Raw genomic sequence first — 17168 nt, 5'->3', positions numbered from 1 at the left:
ACCCTGGTAGGGCTTAGGTTAGTAAACCTCTTAAAAGGTGCTTCTGTCATGAGTGCTACATTTGAGACTCCCTCTTTCAGATCTAATCCTGAAAGATGCACGCATCAAAAACCATCTTTACAAGAGGATTATTGATTTATCCGCTCCGAGCGCAACAAAAGAGGACGTGTTTTTGGAATACTTACAACCATCTGTCTTTCTTTGGCCACTTGGGGGTGCACTTCAACTTGGGGCGGATTCAGTGCAGGCCATTTGGAAAATAAACAATGGCATTTGGGGTTAGAGCTGCAGGTTTAGTGGGGCGTTTGGGTAGAAAGGAATCATTGTGTCACAGTCTTCATTATCAAGTGAAAGTGACAAGTAAGAAGTCTCTGAAACTTGTCTGAACAGGGAAAGTCATGGGGCATGTAGCGTGGGCTTCACAGCAGAAGCAGCAGTATTTTCACCCCACTCCTGAGTCCCAATAGTGTAGAAGGTTAACCACTTCGTGCCGGGGCATTTTTCAACGTTGAGGATGCTGGGCCGGCATGACTATCATTTTTTCCGTTTTCAAAATCCTTCAACAATTGATCATTCCATTTAACAGTCGTTTATAGCCGCACGGAGTAATCTTTAGGCACTACTCTAAGTTGACAGGTGACCTTCATTGACGACCAAATATTTCAGCCAGGCCTGCAGCCTTGTAAACAGAGCCCAGATTGTGCGGTGTTATACAACTGTCTTTTGTTCACGAACCTGGCTCAGTGCACTGCTGACCTCTTTTCAATAGTGGCCAGATTAGCATGCAGTGGTGCTATGTGGCTCATCGCTGCGGTGGTGGAGAGCTTTTGTCCCCGGTGGTAATCCTCTTGCTCTAAATACCCCAGATCCTGGTATACGGTTTCAAAATAATGCTGGATTATCACCACTTTTGAGAGTGAAAAATGCCGGTAATGCCCAGCAGCCTGGTCTTTTGTTTGGAGTACGGTCTTTTGTTACAGGGCCCTGTTTCCTTTGTCCGAGTTCGGAGACCCCGGCCACACATATAAACCATACGGCTCCGATTTCGGAGTCCCCGGCTGGTAGTGGTTAACACTGACACGTGCTTATAGCCTTTAAAATGATCTCAATATTTGAACCCTTTTTGCTTCTTGCAGTGTGCCAGTACTCCTGTCATGTCTCCTGCTCCCAGAAGGCCGCTCCGGTGTGTCCCCTTCCAGCGGATCAAAGTAAGACCCTCTAAGCCGTTGAAGTTTATGCTTAGGGATAGGATGCGTTTTGAGGAAAGTAAGGGGACCCTGCATGAAAATAATTGGTCAACACTCAAAAGGAGATGTTTGTGAACCATAATATTATTGATGAATCCAGTAATCATGGTAAACAGTATTGCTGATCAGTTGCATTGGTCCCTAGCAATGGCAGTGAGCACTGTTGTAACTATTGTGCATTGCCACTGTTCCGTGACGCTTGTTCCACACAAAACCCAATGCAATGTTTCTACCATTAAAGGGGGCCATCGGAAATGTCACGTGAAACGATTCGTTCATACAACTGCATCCAACCTTGCACCCAGTCATTGTTTTGCCTTGTTTTTCCTCCATAGTCGCCAAGCCCCTGGGGGTTGATCCCAACCGGGGCATTGGCACGGCCTACGAGGGTATCCTGAGGATCCCCAAGCCCGGCGGGGTGCGCAAGGGCTGGATGCGGCAGTTTGCCGTGGTCTGCGACTTCAAGCTCTTCCTGTTTGACATGGTGGAAGGCAAGAGCAACCAGAGCAATCTGGAGCCCTCCCACATCATTGACATGAGGTGAGGGGAGGCCACCCTTGGCACTAGGGGCTCTCTGGGGGGATCGTGGGTGGTGCATTGTGAGGGCCAAGAAAGGCCATTTATCATGTGGGCATTGGTTCCTACATTCAGGTTTAACCTCTTTAAACCAATATTTGACTGAAAGTGCAAGAACTTATCACATCCTGTGAGAGGCACAGTGTCAACAGCAGTATTTTTTTCTCTCTTCCTGCCACTGAAGGTGGGATTTTGCTCAAAGCCTGTACTTCATGGATTGTAGAAAGAAGTAATTATTCTCAGTCCAAAACTTGAAAATGAAATTGCGGATGGCAAGAAGCAAAAGCGATGTATTGGAAAAGCTTGCATTTGATCATGTAAGGTATTTGTCTATTGTTGACTGTGGTGACGTGGTGTTTTCTTCCACTGAGAGATAGGTAGCACCTACTGGACGTCCTTCATGCTTCCTCCTTCATTCTACTTGTAATCAACTGTCTCTGATCTTGTGATTCTTGTCTCGGGCGTATTAATTCTTAGATATTAGTGTTCGAAATTGAGTATCATTTCTGGGCCTCATGTTCCTTTTTAAATCGAAGACTAGAATGTCGTTTGTCTTTTTCTTTAGGGATGAGGACTTCCAGGTCAGCACTGTCAAAGAGTCAGATGTAATTCATGCTGATCGGAAGGATGTTCCTTGCATCTTCAAGGTGAGGGTCATACTGAGCAGTGATATATGTGCTTTGAATTGCATTTCAAACTGTTGTATCTTTCCTACTAATTGCAGGAATTCTGTCTTCATGGCAAAAAATCCTGTTGAGAGTAGTGGACTTTTTCTCCAGTGTAGATAGCTCTTATTTTGTTAATTTCATGCTCGTAAACCACAAATTTTAGTTACAAGGTCAGTAGGCCAAGGCCAAGTAATAATGAGTGGTCCTGGAAAACCTCAAAACCTCCTGGTGTCACTTGAAATGAAGCAAGAAGGACCCTTGTGATTTGAGTTGTAAATTTTCCTATGGAATACAGCAGTACAGGAAAATCGTAACTTTTTTGGTTGGCATCCATGATGACATGTCTTTGTTAACCAATGGTCTGTGCCCCTGACAGGTGGCAGCATCTCAGCTGAATCCCCCAGGCATAACCGCCCAGTTCCTCCTCCTGGCCTCAAGCGAGAACGACAAGAGGAAGTGGGTGAACGCCCTGAACGAGCTGCACCGCATTCTGCGGCGCAACAAGCGGCCAGAGAAGCCCGTCTTCCTTGCCAAGGAGGTGTGCGACCCCAGCATGTCGCTGATCAAGATGGCTCACTGTGCAGATATCATCGGTTAGTCTTGCACCCCACAAGTTTAACCTGCCAGAGAAATTCTGAACGCCGTTTCATTTTGTCTCAGTTTGCTTTGCTCTGTCAACTGACCATATGTGTTCTGATAAGGTTTAACTGAGAATAGACATAATAGATGCATAAGTTACACAGAAATAGGAGTATGAACCAAATTCAAGAACTCATAATAAAACTGCTATCAAATAAATCAATAACATGGGAGTGTTGGGGAATTGAGTGATATAATGAGCACATGAGCATTCAACCAACAAAGTAAGGCTGCATCCGAATCTCTGGTCTAGAGCTATGTCTAGGTCTTCGCTCCATTAGAAATGCGTGGAGACGCGTAGACAGTAGACCTAGTCGTAGCTCTGGAAGCCCGTTTCGGACACGGCCTAAGTGATCCTACTCACAGTCATTAGATATGAAAAGTGCTGGTAGAGCCGTTGCTTGGAATGACTAATCTGGAACTCGATGTCTTTTGGTGGTGCAGATTCGGATAGGTTTGTGCTTGGGACGGACGAGGGTTTGTACTGCCTTCAGCTGTCCACCGGTTTCATTGTGCGGGTAGATAACAAGAAGATATTCCAGGTTGAGATTGTGCCCACCGAACAGCTCATTGTTGTCATCTCAGGTAGGTGTCGGTGAGTCGCCTTGAGAGCTATTCACTCTCTCAGGGTGTCTACGTTCTGGTTGTTTTTCTTGGCCCGTAACCTTGTGGGAGGAAAAAGTGGACCTTGTGGATCTTCATCTTTGGCGTTTTAAGGCTCTTTATAGAGCAAGGAAAAATTTGAACGTAGTGAGTAATCCAGTGGGAATACTATATGATCTGATTAAGAAACACTCCAGCAATGCCTGGCATTCTGATGTAGAGGTGTTATTAGTGAACCTTTGTAGAAGAGTGCAGAGCAATCTTTATAGAGCTTCTTACCGGCTCGCAACTTTCCCTTGCTTTCGTTGTTTTCCTTCTATGTTTTTTTCTCATTTGTACCATTACAAATTGGAAACACTCTACAAAAATGCAGTTGGAATTTCCTCTTGTTTCCCCTGAATTCCCAGTTGCTTAGCTGCAGTTAGCAGCAAATATGTACTCGAAAATTTATGTGCCAACAAACGTTCACAGATACCTGTACGTGGATGTAATCTTACTGGTTGTATTTCTCACCATTGAATTCAACCTGCAGGCAGGGGTCGTCACGTTCGCCTGATCCCCATCCTGGCCCTAGACCAGGAGACCAACACCATCAAAGTGGAGGATCCCAAGGGGAGCACCCTCTTCACCACGGGCCGCATCCGTCAGGGCTCCACCATGTGCCTGTGCGTGGCCATGAAGCGCCACGTTGTGGTCTATGAGTTCAACCGCACCAAGCTGCGCCACCGCAAGATCAAGGAGCTGACCCTGCCGGCACCCTGCTCCTGCCTGGAGCTGTTCCAAGAGCGGCTGTGCGCCGGCTACACGTCCGGCTTCGGCCTCTTCAGCATACAAGGGGATGGCCAGCACATCCAGCGTAAGTTCTCTTGACCTTGTGGAACCAGCTTGAATGCGTGGGGCGGGGGTCGAGGAGGGGTAGATGTTCCGACAGCCTTTCACCTCCCCTCTTTCCTTAAAAAGTACTAGAGTTTTATGTTTGAAATTCAAATTACACGCTTGAGTTGGTTTGATTTCTTGAGTCTGCACATTCTTCCAACTTGAAATCCTGTCATTACTCAGAGTGTCGTTCGTTGCACTCAGCAATGAAAAGGTGTGTTTTATTGACTTGTCAACTCCTTTTGTTGGCATTTTTACAGCCTTGTTGAATGTGGATGATCCCTCCCTGTCCTACCTTCAGAAAACACCAGTGGACGCGCTGGCTGCCGTACAGATCAGCAATAAAGAATATTTATTATGCTTTATGAGTAAGTACAGGCATCAGGGTTTGTGGCTCTTAGAAGAGTTTTATGTTTTTTTAAACGGTCTTTAGCCTCATGGGGACTTCCCCTAGTGCATTTTTTCCCGTATTTGTGGAGCTAGTCTTGTATAATGGAGTATGGGTCTCTCTCATATGGCATCATCTTTGCAGGACAGGTGCTACTGCATTTTCAACGCCATCAGGTGCCAGTGGCACTCAGTATGTGAAAATGTGCTATGCATGCGTGTTTTGAGCCAAATAGCCTCAAAGTATGGCACAGTTGATGTGTGTCACTACATCCAAAATACTCATGCATCTGACTGTGTTGGAAGATATGTCATCTGTTAAAAAAGAAGACATGTATACATTCTGTCTAGCTTGGAAAGTGCTGGAGCGTTCATATTGTGAAATTGTTGAGGGAAATGAAAGTAATCAGAAAAATTTGTCCGACTGCTTTGGAGATGTTAGGGGCGGCATCAAAAATACAAGTACCGTTTGCACGCGTTCGCACGCGTTCCCCCCCGTTCTGCAAACAACCCCGTTCACCCCCGTTCCAAAGGGTGCCTTGGAAAGCGTTCCACACCGTTCGCATGCCTGAGTAGCCAAGAGGGCATTGTTATGTTAATGAGCCGTTCTGGTGCGTGCGAGAACGGCAACGTCACAAAAAAGATCCGAATAACTGTTGGTTGTTCACAGGGTTTGGTCCGATGTGAAAGATTTCTGCCTTTCTGTTATTAACCTGAAAGTGTCTGACCCTCTGATGTACCGACGTCTTACATAGTATACATTCTTGTGTACTGATACCAGGGGTGAACGTAAAAAAGTCTCACTGGTTGTGGTCACCGATAAGTTATTTTTTCGGCAAGCTGAATGTGCTGTATGGGACAAAAACTGTCGGACGATAGGCGAACCTTGCAAGGTCTGGATTTCAATAAATATATATTTTTACACAGTCTGGCAGCATGAATACATACTTGGGTGTTTTGGGGTAAAAAATGGTTAAAGGTTTGCCGAGTGATGGGGAGCATAATTCTTCTAACAGGCTTGTTAAGAACAAAGTAATATGTAATGATTACACAGAGGCTCCAGTTTTGAAAAAGGTTTTTGACTGGTTTGAAGATCAAAACAGAACCCCAGATATGGTCCAAGTTAGGATGGCGATAAAATGATTAGTTTGGAAAGGACATTTTGTAACGTAAAATAATAATTATTCAGTGGGGTAGGGAAAAAAGAAGCCCCATGTTGTCTGGCTCTAGATAGATGCTCAGATGGGAAACAATGCTTTTGGCAGATCAGACACTCAGAATAAAATTTCTGCAAAAGGTTTCAAGAAAAAAAAAGACACCACACGTAGTCCAGGTTTGAGTAAAGAATAATTTTGTTGGGATGGGGACGAATAAAAACAAAAGCAAAAACGTCTGTGTACATGTGTACTGAGCAGGGAAATAACTATTTTGGGACTATTGGAGGGTTTGTGTAGAAGTAACGATTATTTGATGGGGCTGGGAAGTCAAAAAGCCCATCCGGGTGGTACAGGTTTTGGATAAAATATAAATTCAAGGATGCGACAAAATAAAATTCAGGGTTGTATAAAGTCAAGAGAATTATTACAGAGATGGAAACAATCTGCGGTGTGTCTGAAGCTCCTAATGAATAAACTGATTACATGCATGACATGCGCTGGCCGGTGCGGGGAAAAAATCAAAGCTGGGAGTGGTTCACGAATGGATAAAGCTGAAATATATTCAAAAGGGAAGGAACTGTACATATACATCCGGAATAAAAGTAATCATGCGTACACAGGATGGCGGCTGAAAATAAAACAGTGAATCGGGAAGGATGAGTTTCCGTTTAATGATACACAGCTTTCGCATCAAGTTCCCTGATTTTTCTAAATCAAAATATAAACATGACAATCTAGTTCTGGTGTTCTACTTCATTTATTCTTAAAATGTTGAATATTTCAGGGACTTAAAATAAACCTGTTTCTACGGGAGTGATACACAAAGTTGGTGGTGGTAATATGTCACATAGGCCTATTCGTTATTATAAAAGATATCCTCACCTAAGTTCCAGAAATATACTTTAAACGTTTCTACAACCTTAACAACAGCGATGCTTTTCGGCATTTTGCGTTCACGGCATCTTTCAGTGCCTTTTTGAAGTCGTTGTCGATCGTTACTCTAGGAAATTCGAGGGCCGCCTGAGACATGATTGCAACGAATTCAGGTTTCTTTCGCATGCACTCCTTACTTATTCTTTCTTTCCCGTTGAACACAACACCGCCATGGAAATTAGATCGGGCTAGCTCTTCTTTGGTAAACACCTCGGCCATAAGTTTAACAATTAATTCTTTTGGACTGTTCACCCTATCAAATATTCTATCATAAATATCCTTGTCCATTGTATGGGTGGCATTGTTTGATGTGCCAATGGTTATCGTGTTCTGGTCAACGACAATGTACTGCGGTTCACGATGCTCCTGTATGCTAGACGCGTTTTTTCCTTTGTCCCGAAGCTCTTGAACTTCAGCTCGAAGCTCACTGACGTCTCCTTGCAGCTTCTGAATGTCACTCCGTAGCCCTCTGGTTTCAGCTGACTGCTCATCCAGCTTGGCAACTACCATTGCAAGCTGGGAAGTCAGGAGATGCACGATAGGGGTGCATTCGGTGTTGGAGCCGGTAATTGCCGAAAGATCCAGGTCGAAATCTGAAAGTGGATCGTACTCAGGATGGAGGAGAGCAGGGTGGTTGTCGACGGTGTTCGCAGCTGGGTGAAACCATGAAGGGTGGGGCTTTGGAGCGGAGGCGGTGGATTCTCGGGGCTTGAAAGCGGTGGATTCCTCGGGCTCAGGATCGGTGGTGGTGGGGTCATGGGGCCGCGGAGTGGTAGTGGGACCGGTGGGTTCCTCGGGCACAGGATCGGTGGTGGTGGGTTCGTGGGGCCGTGGAGTGCTAGTGGGACCGGTGGGTTCCTCGGGCTCAGGAGCTGCGGGTTGCTGGGGTTCAGGATCGGTGACCGTGGGTTCATCGGTCATGGGAACGGACGGCTCCTGGGGCTCAGGAACGATGGCGGGGCCAACTGCAACTTTTTTTATCATTGCCAGCGGCAAGTCGTCATCATCGGAATCCTCCGAAAGTTTTCTCTCTGTAAATAGGAAATTAACTTGAATTTAGCTTTTAATAACTCATTTTCAAATTGCATCCTGAATGGATGCACGGTGGTGAAAGGATGTATGCCACTCTTTAATCTCAAGTGTCAAAACCAATCTGAACGTCGTATATACTTGCACATACGGATTATTAGTGTACATGGATTTAAAAACTCGAGCTGCAAAATGTTGATGTTATGGCAATAATGAATCTGATAATGCAAGTTCACGTTTCTAGGTTACCATTGATAGAAATCTCTGAAAGTCATATGAGAGGACTGATATAGGATCAAAATTGAGTGTACGGTAATACAGTTAGCCTTCACAAGTGTGAACAAAGCGACAGGAAGTTTAATAGTCAATCAATTTATGCAAAAAAAAACATATTTATTTATTAGACCTCTATAAACCAAATTTGATATCTCTCATTGGCTCATCTATAAAATGATACATAAATTCAATTAGAATTTGGAAATTCGAGAGACAAGGGCAGGTCCATTCGTGCGGCTACCCGCCACCACCTTGTTTATCTCCTACCTGATCTATCAGTGAATCTGAACACATCAAAACTGCTGTCTGACTTACTTTTGTCGCCGAGTCGTACAATTTCTGCTCTGTGGTGACTGGATTTGTAGCTCACTAGAACCTCCATGCCGATTTCTAGGGGATCGCAAGATTTCACCCTGCTCCGAACCACATCTTCTTCGATGCCATGCCATTTTTCATTGAGCCATCTAATTGTTAGTTTTGCAGACATTTTTCCTCGGGCAACTGTCTTTCTAAATGACAGAGGCTGCAGTTTAAAAAGGATGCCCACGAAATGATGCTTTTGCTCCAGTGAGCTGCATGGCTTTGAAACGGGCGCCAAAGAGCAAAGATGCTCAAGCTGATTGGTTCGTAGTTCGGTTCTTTTGTGTGGTGCTTTACACGCGAACGACACAAGGCGTTACCGCAATAATCTATCCCAGTGTAAGATCCAACTGTCAATGGGGGTTTGCTGGGAGGATTACCCCCAGTCGGTACCAACTCACAATACATCAGTCCAACCCTTTATGAAACTAAATCACAGAGCTCTTCCGCCTCAATTCTACCCACCCATCGAAAGGCGTTACCTCCACAATCCCCCTTTTATAAACTGAGTTCCAAGGCGTTACCGCGAAATTCATGCTCTCCAACAATTAAAACCAAGCTTTTGTTGAGATCGTTTGATGGCCCAGCGAAGGATGAACAGGGCGGGTTTGAAGATAGCACCCGTCCCTTAATAGGCTGGGGGAAAGAAAACCAACCCTGTCTTCTTTCACTTTAGTTTGAAGAATCGTATGTATTTCGTCCGGAATGAGTTCACCACTTCGAGAAATTATAGCAAATCGCTCAAATGTCGATATCAGCTGTCTTACAGCTAGTCCAAAACGCAAACGTACAAAGCCTAAACCTAAGGAAGGGAGGAGGAAGGGTCGTCCTGCTGTGGCCGAGCTTTATTCCGGTATCGTTGACGCTGCTAGAACCTTTGTTGAAGGCAATGGATATCAAGCACATCGTCGGCGACGAGAGGACACTGGTACCTGCGGGTCAACCCTCCAGCAAGTTAAACAACATCTCTTGGAAACCTTTCCAGACCTAAAGGAAAACCGACCAAACATAGGTATTTGCTTTATATTCAATTTCTACTTTAATATTCGTTTTTGAAACTCATGTTTTAATGTAAAACTAAACAATAATATTCTTTCTGTCGTTTGCAACTTGCTCTACCGGTACAACAAAGGGTGATTCCACCCGGGGGCAAAAGACACAAAACTGCAATCCTTCTTTCCTGTTTAAATTGTTTAAACAATTTAAATTTGCAGGTGTTCGTACGATTGCGAGATGGATGAAGCCACCTAACAAAGGACTCAGGTCTTCCAAGTACTACCAGGGTTACATCGACGCCAAGGTGCCAGCAAAGGAGAACTCCATCCGTAAGCAGAACGAGAATAGTCATTTTTATGCTGCACGAGTACGGTACGCACTAGAGTTGGCATCCAAGTTTCAGGAAGTGGCAATAGTCTACTCAGTGGACAACAAAAATAAAATCCTCCTAGGAAGCCAGGTGGCAGCCGTGGATCGTCGCATCCAAATCAACCGGTTTTTCCCCACTGACGACAGCCCAAACCTCCCGGATCATGACTTCCCCACCCCAGGCTACTACATTGTCCCCTGTGGCTACCTTCAAATGGTTCCCCCAACCTCAACGACACTGACTAAAGATGATCTCGGGAGGGACCAGTTTCAGTAAGTCAAAGTAGTTTTAATGTGTCCATTTTTTTTAATGATTGGGACAAAGTACATGTATCGCCGAACAGGGAAAATTCTTTCCATACATCAGGAGCCTCCTAAAAGTGAACGACTTTTCAACTTTGAACATGATCTTTGGCTGTTACACGGTTACCACGGTTACGTACATGTACATGTATGTACTGAAGCAGTTTAATGACACTGTGGTTAAACTCAACTATACATGAACACAACTCTAAAGAAGGTCTTCGAAAACAAGACAATCGATGTTGCAAGAAGTTTCTGCAAGTTAATTCAGTTAAATAGCCGGGCGACTGAAACAATTCTTTTCAGCTGATCGTTTTATGAACATGCGTCACATTTTTTCCTGTAGGCCTGAACCACCTTGCTGATACAATTCTTTCAGTGCTAATTCGGTAATCCTCTTTTGCAAGAATGATTTTCTATTCAATTTCAGCCTGACATAATATATTTTGACATTTTTTCCATTCTTTTCCTGTTCCGTGTTATTTTTTTCCAGAACCCCCCAAAGGTCAAAGGCGACTGTTGTCATCCGGAGTCCAAAGAACGCATGTCATGTTTCAACACACATGAACGACATGGTCAATCATCTGAAGATAGCAGAGGAGGTGGCAAAAGGCCGTTCACTCCTTGTAATGATTGCTGACGGTGGACCAGATTTCAACGTTAACCATGTGGTGAACGAAATCTATTACGGCCGCCTCTTCAAGCATTGCAAGTTGGACGCCCTTGTCGTCACGTCCTATTGTCCCGGCCATTCAGCCATGAACCCCGTGGAGCGGCTGTGGGCACCGTGCACCCGCGCGTTGACATCCACGATCATACCAGCAGCACTCCCTGGGGAAATACCGCCCAGCAAACAAACCGAGCTCACCGCAGAGGAACGCCTACTGAAAGATCGGGAGGTCTTTGACAAAGCCATGGCCACAGTGCAGCAGTACTGGAGAGGACTGCAGTATGCTGGGCACCCGGTCACAACAATCAGCACGCCCAGTGGATCTCCGGACACTCCTTTCAGTGACTTTGAGCGCGTACACACTGCAGTAACATCATCGGCAACTCGGCTGCGGGAGGATAGAGCAGTGTATGACGAATATCAGTTCGTTATGAGACACATGGATCGGCGCATTGGCATGGTAATTTTTGCTAAATGCACCGATCCAGGGTGTCAGCACTGCTCTTCCAACCCACCGATTGCAAATGATATGCTACAGTGTGTGCGCACTTTTCCAACACCGGTCCCCTCTGAAGAGCACCCTGGTCACTTTTTGACATTTTTAGAAGCCCTTCGCCACCCAAGACACCCTCCATGTCAACACATGCCCTTGTACTTAAAAAAATCACTTGGTCGGTGCAACAAGTCCCGGTGCAAGTATGTGTTCACCAGTAAGACAGATGTAGACGACCACAGAAGAAAAGTGCACCATGGCGCCCAATAAATACAGATCTAGCTGGCTGTCAGTATAGAAAATTTATAATTAAACACTAATTTCACTGTGCCATGCAAACACTGTACTTTAGACTATAAAACGGAAATCTAGGCTCCATGCATTAATATAAAGATTATGAACAAGACGTAACAGTTTCAGACGGTATGTCTTTTGTATAAATTAATACTTTGATTTCAATTTGTATAAACTACTTTTTATTTTTTCACTGAAGTAGTAAATAAATGAATCTGGGGCTCAACTATCTGCGGACAAGAGAGACAAATATATTCAAAACATCAAACGTAAGCGATTTCTCATCCTCAAAAAGAAATCGTTATCAAGGACATAATTATAGTTTGGAAAAACTAATGTTGAATTTAAATATAAAATTTTTAATAAAGCATTGTTTTGGAGCTACACCTGCATTAAAAACTCATTTGTTAGGCTGAAACAGAGCCGACATGGGGTTGCTTTTATTGTTTGTGTTGGCAAACGTTTTAAACGGCAAATTGAAATATTACTAAGGGTTTAGCAAATTCAACGTAAAATTCGACCTTTAATTCCTAAATGTACGTGTACATGGAAATGGAAGTAATTGTTTGAGTTTTCACAAAGTTTATTTAACACCGTCTGGGTGAATTTTTATTTTCAAATGATGCTGCAGAAGTATCTTTACATTTCCTAACACTTCAGCACCCAGTTAAATCATAGAACTCTTGACAACTCAAATTCTGCTTACGCCAATACATAGAAAATACGTGGGAAGAAATGATTATTTTCAAGTGGCTCCGCAAGTCCCGATGAAAAAAATTCGAGAATAAATCCACCCCAGCTCTGTCGAAAAAGAAATCTCCCCAGGATTGATTGACAGCTCTATTGTTCCGTCAGACACAATGTATATTTTTAAGAATTTGGGTCTGGGTCACCTGTATTTGAAGACACCGCTTTCGCCCCAAGACTTGCTGGGCACATTTTTTTTATCATAAGTCCTAGGCCAATTAACAAGTTGATTCTTTGCAAGCAAAGCAGCCATTGGTAGGATTGTTATACTTGTGCAATCCCAGAGTTATGCCACTGTTGCCAAGAAACAGTATTGCCATGGAAAATCCTGGGCCTTCTGCCGGGGCACGCTGTCTTGTACACTGCATGGCCGCTAGCCAGGCTTTTGTTTTTTAGCGCTGAGCCCATAACTGCCTTTAGTTGTACAGCCCTGGATAAATTGAATAATGTTCCTTCACCTCCTTTTCTTGACATTTATTGAAACTAACATACAAGTACACATTTTCCAGGCCTCGAAATTTATAAACAACCTCTTCCACAAAAATCTCATCTTTTCTGAAGAAAGAAAAGACGTTACCACTAAAAAGAATAAATTAGTCTCATTGTCTCCCGCGGAACACATTACATTATCTCGGCTGTCTGTCTTCAGAAACTGTTGAGGATTTTTTGTTAAAAACGCTGTTTATGCTGTCTGATAGAGGCACTGAAAAAAGAATTCCATCGGCCGGGCAATAATCCTACCCAATTCTAATCTGACGTCAGAAGTGTTAACTTCAACTAGTGTTAACTTGTTAACTAAAAGTTGGCTAGGCAGGCCTCATATGCCGAATAAAATAATGGGCGATCGCAATCCCTCCACCTAAGACCCAGCGGGTGTTTGTATTCCATAACTATATACAGTGTGTATCTTTTTGTTAATAAGAGGCCCTGATCATTTTGTGCTCAACCGACAGTGTTTTGCTTCTGAGAATTAAAAGGAATGTGCTACCTAGAATATTGGCCAAACCTTTCACTATCCCGCTGTTCGGTGTTTGCCAAGAATTTTATTTCACACCAATGGACAAGTGTCAGTAAGCGTATACCATTCTCCGGATACGTTTTGTGCCACTATTGCCCCCCTAGACGTCTTGCTGTGTGCAGAGACCGTGACGGGCCTTTTGTTGTCAAGGAACGCAAGGGAACGGGGGGCCCGTTCCCTTGCATGCCATCTGAGGTGGCTCGAACAAAAGAATGCGTTCCTGGCGTTCGCACGCGTGCAAACGGTAAACTTATTTTTGATGCCGTCCCTATGTAATTTGGGAATGGGAACTGAAAGATAAAAATATGCCTGGAAGTTTGTAATGTACGTCTGTTGGAGCCCAATGCAATTCACCTGCAGAGCCAGGTCATGCACACAAAAAAGGGCGATAGACTACCCAGCATTAATGAAAGAATTACGCCACAAGTGTAGGTTAACTGTAGAAACTACCGGGTAAATTATGTCTTTAATCATTTCAGGGAAAACACGAAAAAAAATTAAGGTCTTCTGTATCAAAATGGACAAGTTCAACCCCTTTCCCGGGTTATTCACTTTTTGCTTCTAAACCTGCGCGCTTGACCTTTTTGTATTGAACCTTTGGAAATTAGAACTCGTCACTAAGACTGATTCAAAAAATGAAAGTTTATATTAGTGGTCAGCAAGTCTTTGTAAAATGTATTATTGGGTACAGTGTACGACAAACCGTTACGAGTACATCCTTTGACATGGATCGTCGTGAAAGAGGCGTGCTCAGCTAAAAGATTGTTTACAGCCAACTGTTGTTGATAGAGACAGCAATAAAATTAAGCTTCGTTTGCAAAGTTCAAAGTGCGGGTACTGGGCCACAAGAGAGCGTAGGTGGAACTGTGCTTAATTGGGGCTTAACAGAAACAGCTTTTGTAGCTGGGAGACTCTCAGATCATTTACGAGTTAAAAAGCAACTAGGTAAAAATAACTTCACCGGAATTAAAGTCGACAAGGAGAAACTTGGCGATTTCTTGTGGAGTCATTTCAGCCAAATCCTCACTGAGCAGTTGAATCAGCTGCTCCTCCTTGGATGGCAGAACTTCGAGATCGGATTCCTGTACAAAAAGCGCATATGGTTATAGAATAAATTTTTGATGGTAACGGGGAGAATGAGGATGGGATGAGATATTGTAAGGTGGTGACTTTCCCATCAATGGAAATCTGAAACGTTTTCATGGTACTGATACCAACCACTGAAAAGCAATCTTACGTACATACAGTTTGGAATGTGTTTCACTGCTGCAGATCCTTACCTCAATGCAACATTTGAGGTCTTTTAAAAATGTTTTGAGTGCTATTGAATGCATTTTGGTTCCCAGAATCCCCTCTAAGATGGCTGTAAAATTAAACTTGGAGTAAAGAATACGAAATATAGACTAACTTTTTAAAATTCGAACTTGGGTAAATTTGTGTGTATATACAAACGTGGTCTTTTACTGCGTGATTTCAATGACTGTGTTATAATTGTCTCCTTGTTACATTCCTATGCAGCTAGAAGTTACCTCGGATGACTAAAGTGTAAATTATAACCGATTCATTTTTCAGAAAACAATCATATCCCATGACTTGTATCCTTTTAGACCAACCTTAATGATCTTATAAGACCCTCAACCCTAATGCATTTACCTAGAAACCAAAACCTACATCGTTTGTATGATAAACCCTAGTTCATGTAGTCATGTCAGTCTACTTGAATGCTTCTAAATGGTCTGGCTCCAACAGATAGCATATCAGTCTTACTGTTGCCTGTCCTTGCAGTGTATCATCTTGTATTGTCCCTATCTCCTATCTTAGGTTTCTTGTCTGATCTGAATTTCTGTTGTTGTAATGGGAAAACCCAAAAGCACACAGCTTCTTTTTCCCCTTAGCGTTGGCAATAAATCAAACTGTGTACAATTACCAAACTTGATAATACGCTAGTTTTCATTGATTGTTGTAACAAATTTCTTTGTAGTAGGCAAATTTATATATTTGGGACGTCTTTCGTCGCCAACATGAAATAAATGTATCCCGGAGTACCGGGGAGGGGGAATACTTTGTTGTCAGGGGACATTTAAATTTCTTAATACCTTTTGGTCGCACTTGTCTGCACAATTTAACGCACTAACAAGTTTTCCAAACTGTTGGTAGTCGGGCTAGTGAATCTTCTGACCCCGCTCTCATGCCAAAACTTGTAGCTGACAGAGCAAGCATTCATTAAAATGAAACAGACTAGGCCAATAAAACTGTAAAAGACATTTTCAGAAAATGTGTTTTGAATTTGAAAAATAAAGATTGAATTTTGCGCACATTTTGAAAACAACGCATAACCTGGTGATGATTTTCGCAGTAACACTCGTCGAATTCGATAACGAATGCCAGCAGGACGAGAGTAAACAGTTATCATAGGCCTACACACGAATTAAGGCTGATGTGGTAGTGTAGGGTTAATGAGAGTGTAATGAAAATCTACTAAATACCTACCAAAGTAATCTTGTTGGATTGTAGAAAACATAAGTTGTCACATTTTTGTTGCAAATAAATCTAGCTACTGTCTTGCATCTCTGATGTTCTGTATGCATTTCTGTGTCTCTCTCTCTTTATTTCGGTCAATGATCCGTCTTCCAAGGCCTCTAAGTATGGTATACTAAGCTCTTCAATTTCCAGCGCTCAACTCACCAATAACACTACACATATCGGTTTACCTAAATCACCATGAACATTCAAACATATATCTATTTACTCAAACATTTTTAAAGAATATATCTTTTGGTAATATTCATATGAATACTTATGCTTGACCTGGCATACCTTAAAACACACTTTGGCGCGAAATCGCCTGCATATTTAGCGAAATGGGTTGAACCCTTTTTAAAACAAATGAGGAATGGCAAAGTTGCATATCCGGATTGAGGGCATTCATGTACATATCTTCCAAATTGTCGGAGGAAACAGAGATGATTGACTACCGATGAAAATTATTACTAACAGCAGTTATGAAGTTATGGACCAATGGTTAAAAACAACAAATAAGCACTGCACCAACACCCATTTTAAGATGTTGCAGTGGATTAATACGCCTTGTTAGTCAGTGCTCACCATTATGGCCGAAGATGAAACCGTCACAAACGCAGCTGCAAGAGCCACCAGCTTCCACATGGTAGTCATTCTCAAAATCTGTGAAGTCAAGTCTCTGTATGGAAATGGAAACAAATGGTCAAGTGTACTCGAAAGAGAAAATCACCCTGAATAAAAAAGATCGTTGTTGAGTGATTTATATACCTCACAAAATTTAGAAACCTTGTGACTTTTGCTACAGTAAAACTAAGCCCGTGGAAGTCTTACCGCCATAATTTTGTCATCGACACTCTGTTAGATTTTTTAGGTGCACTTTTGGTTTCAATTGCCAGTCTAAAACAATCAAAAGTTTTACTTGTTTTTTTCATTGATGTTACAGGATTTTTTGGACTACGAGGCCGATGCGGTCTGCATTGCGCGGCCTTGGACAACACTTGAAAAGA

The 17168-nt window shown here is 43.1% G+C and overlaps 2 protein-coding genes and 1 long non-coding RNA gene across 7 annotated transcripts in view; 2 read left to right on the top strand and 1 right to left on the bottom strand.

The window, feature by feature from the left end:
• LOC147795671 (serine/threonine-protein kinase MRCK alpha-like) overlaps positions 1–5057 on the top strand; it is a 41789-nt gene extending 36732 nt beyond the window's left edge. For all 5 annotated transcript variants that reach the window (XM_087131063.1, XM_087131062.1, XM_087131061.1 and 2 more), the window contains 7 exons: positions 1137–1208; positions 1583–1787; positions 2389–2470; positions 2868–3084; positions 3575–3715; positions 4266–4589; positions 4870–5057. In XM_087131063.1, the coding sequence (XP_086987189.1) occupies positions 1137–1208; positions 1583–1787; positions 2389–2470; positions 2868–3084; positions 3575–3715; positions 4266–4589; positions 4870–5042 (1214 nt within the window). In that variant the 3' untranslated portion in view covers positions 5043–5057. The remainder of the gene's footprint in view (positions 1–1136; positions 1209–1582; positions 1788–2388; positions 2471–2867; positions 3085–3574; positions 3716–4265; positions 4590–4869) is intronic.
• Positions 5058–9908: 4851 nt separating this feature from the next.
• LOC147795670 (uncharacterized) lies at positions 9909–11852 on the top strand. Its single transcript, XM_087131448.1, has 2 exons — positions 9909–10389; positions 10913–11852. The coding sequence occupies exons 1-2, from the start codon at positions 9989–9991 to the stop codon at positions 11850–11852; spliced, it is 1341 nt and encodes a 446-aa protein (XP_086987574.1). The 5' UTR covers positions 9909–9988.
• A 2695-nt stretch (positions 11853–14547) lies between these two features.
• Positions 14548–16883, bottom strand: LOC147795669 (uncharacterized). The gene is made up of 2 exons (XR_015423625.1): positions 16747–16883; positions 14548–14723 (listed from the first exon to the last, which is right to left on the bottom strand). It is a non-coding gene; the product is annotated as an uncharacterized LOC147795669 (long non-coding RNA).
• Positions 16884–17168: the final 285 nt, after the last annotated feature.

This window comes from Acanthaster planci, linkage group LG21, assembly GCF_054643075.1.
Source record: "Acanthaster planci isolate LZ-2023a linkage group LG21, COTS_SCS, whole genome shotgun sequence".
Lineage (NCBI taxonomy): Eukaryota > Metazoa > Echinodermata > Asteroidea > Valvatida > Acanthasteridae > Acanthaster > Acanthaster planci.
The sequence above is the reverse complement of the archived record's forward strand: the minus strand, read 5'-3'. Positions and strand labels throughout refer to the sequence as shown.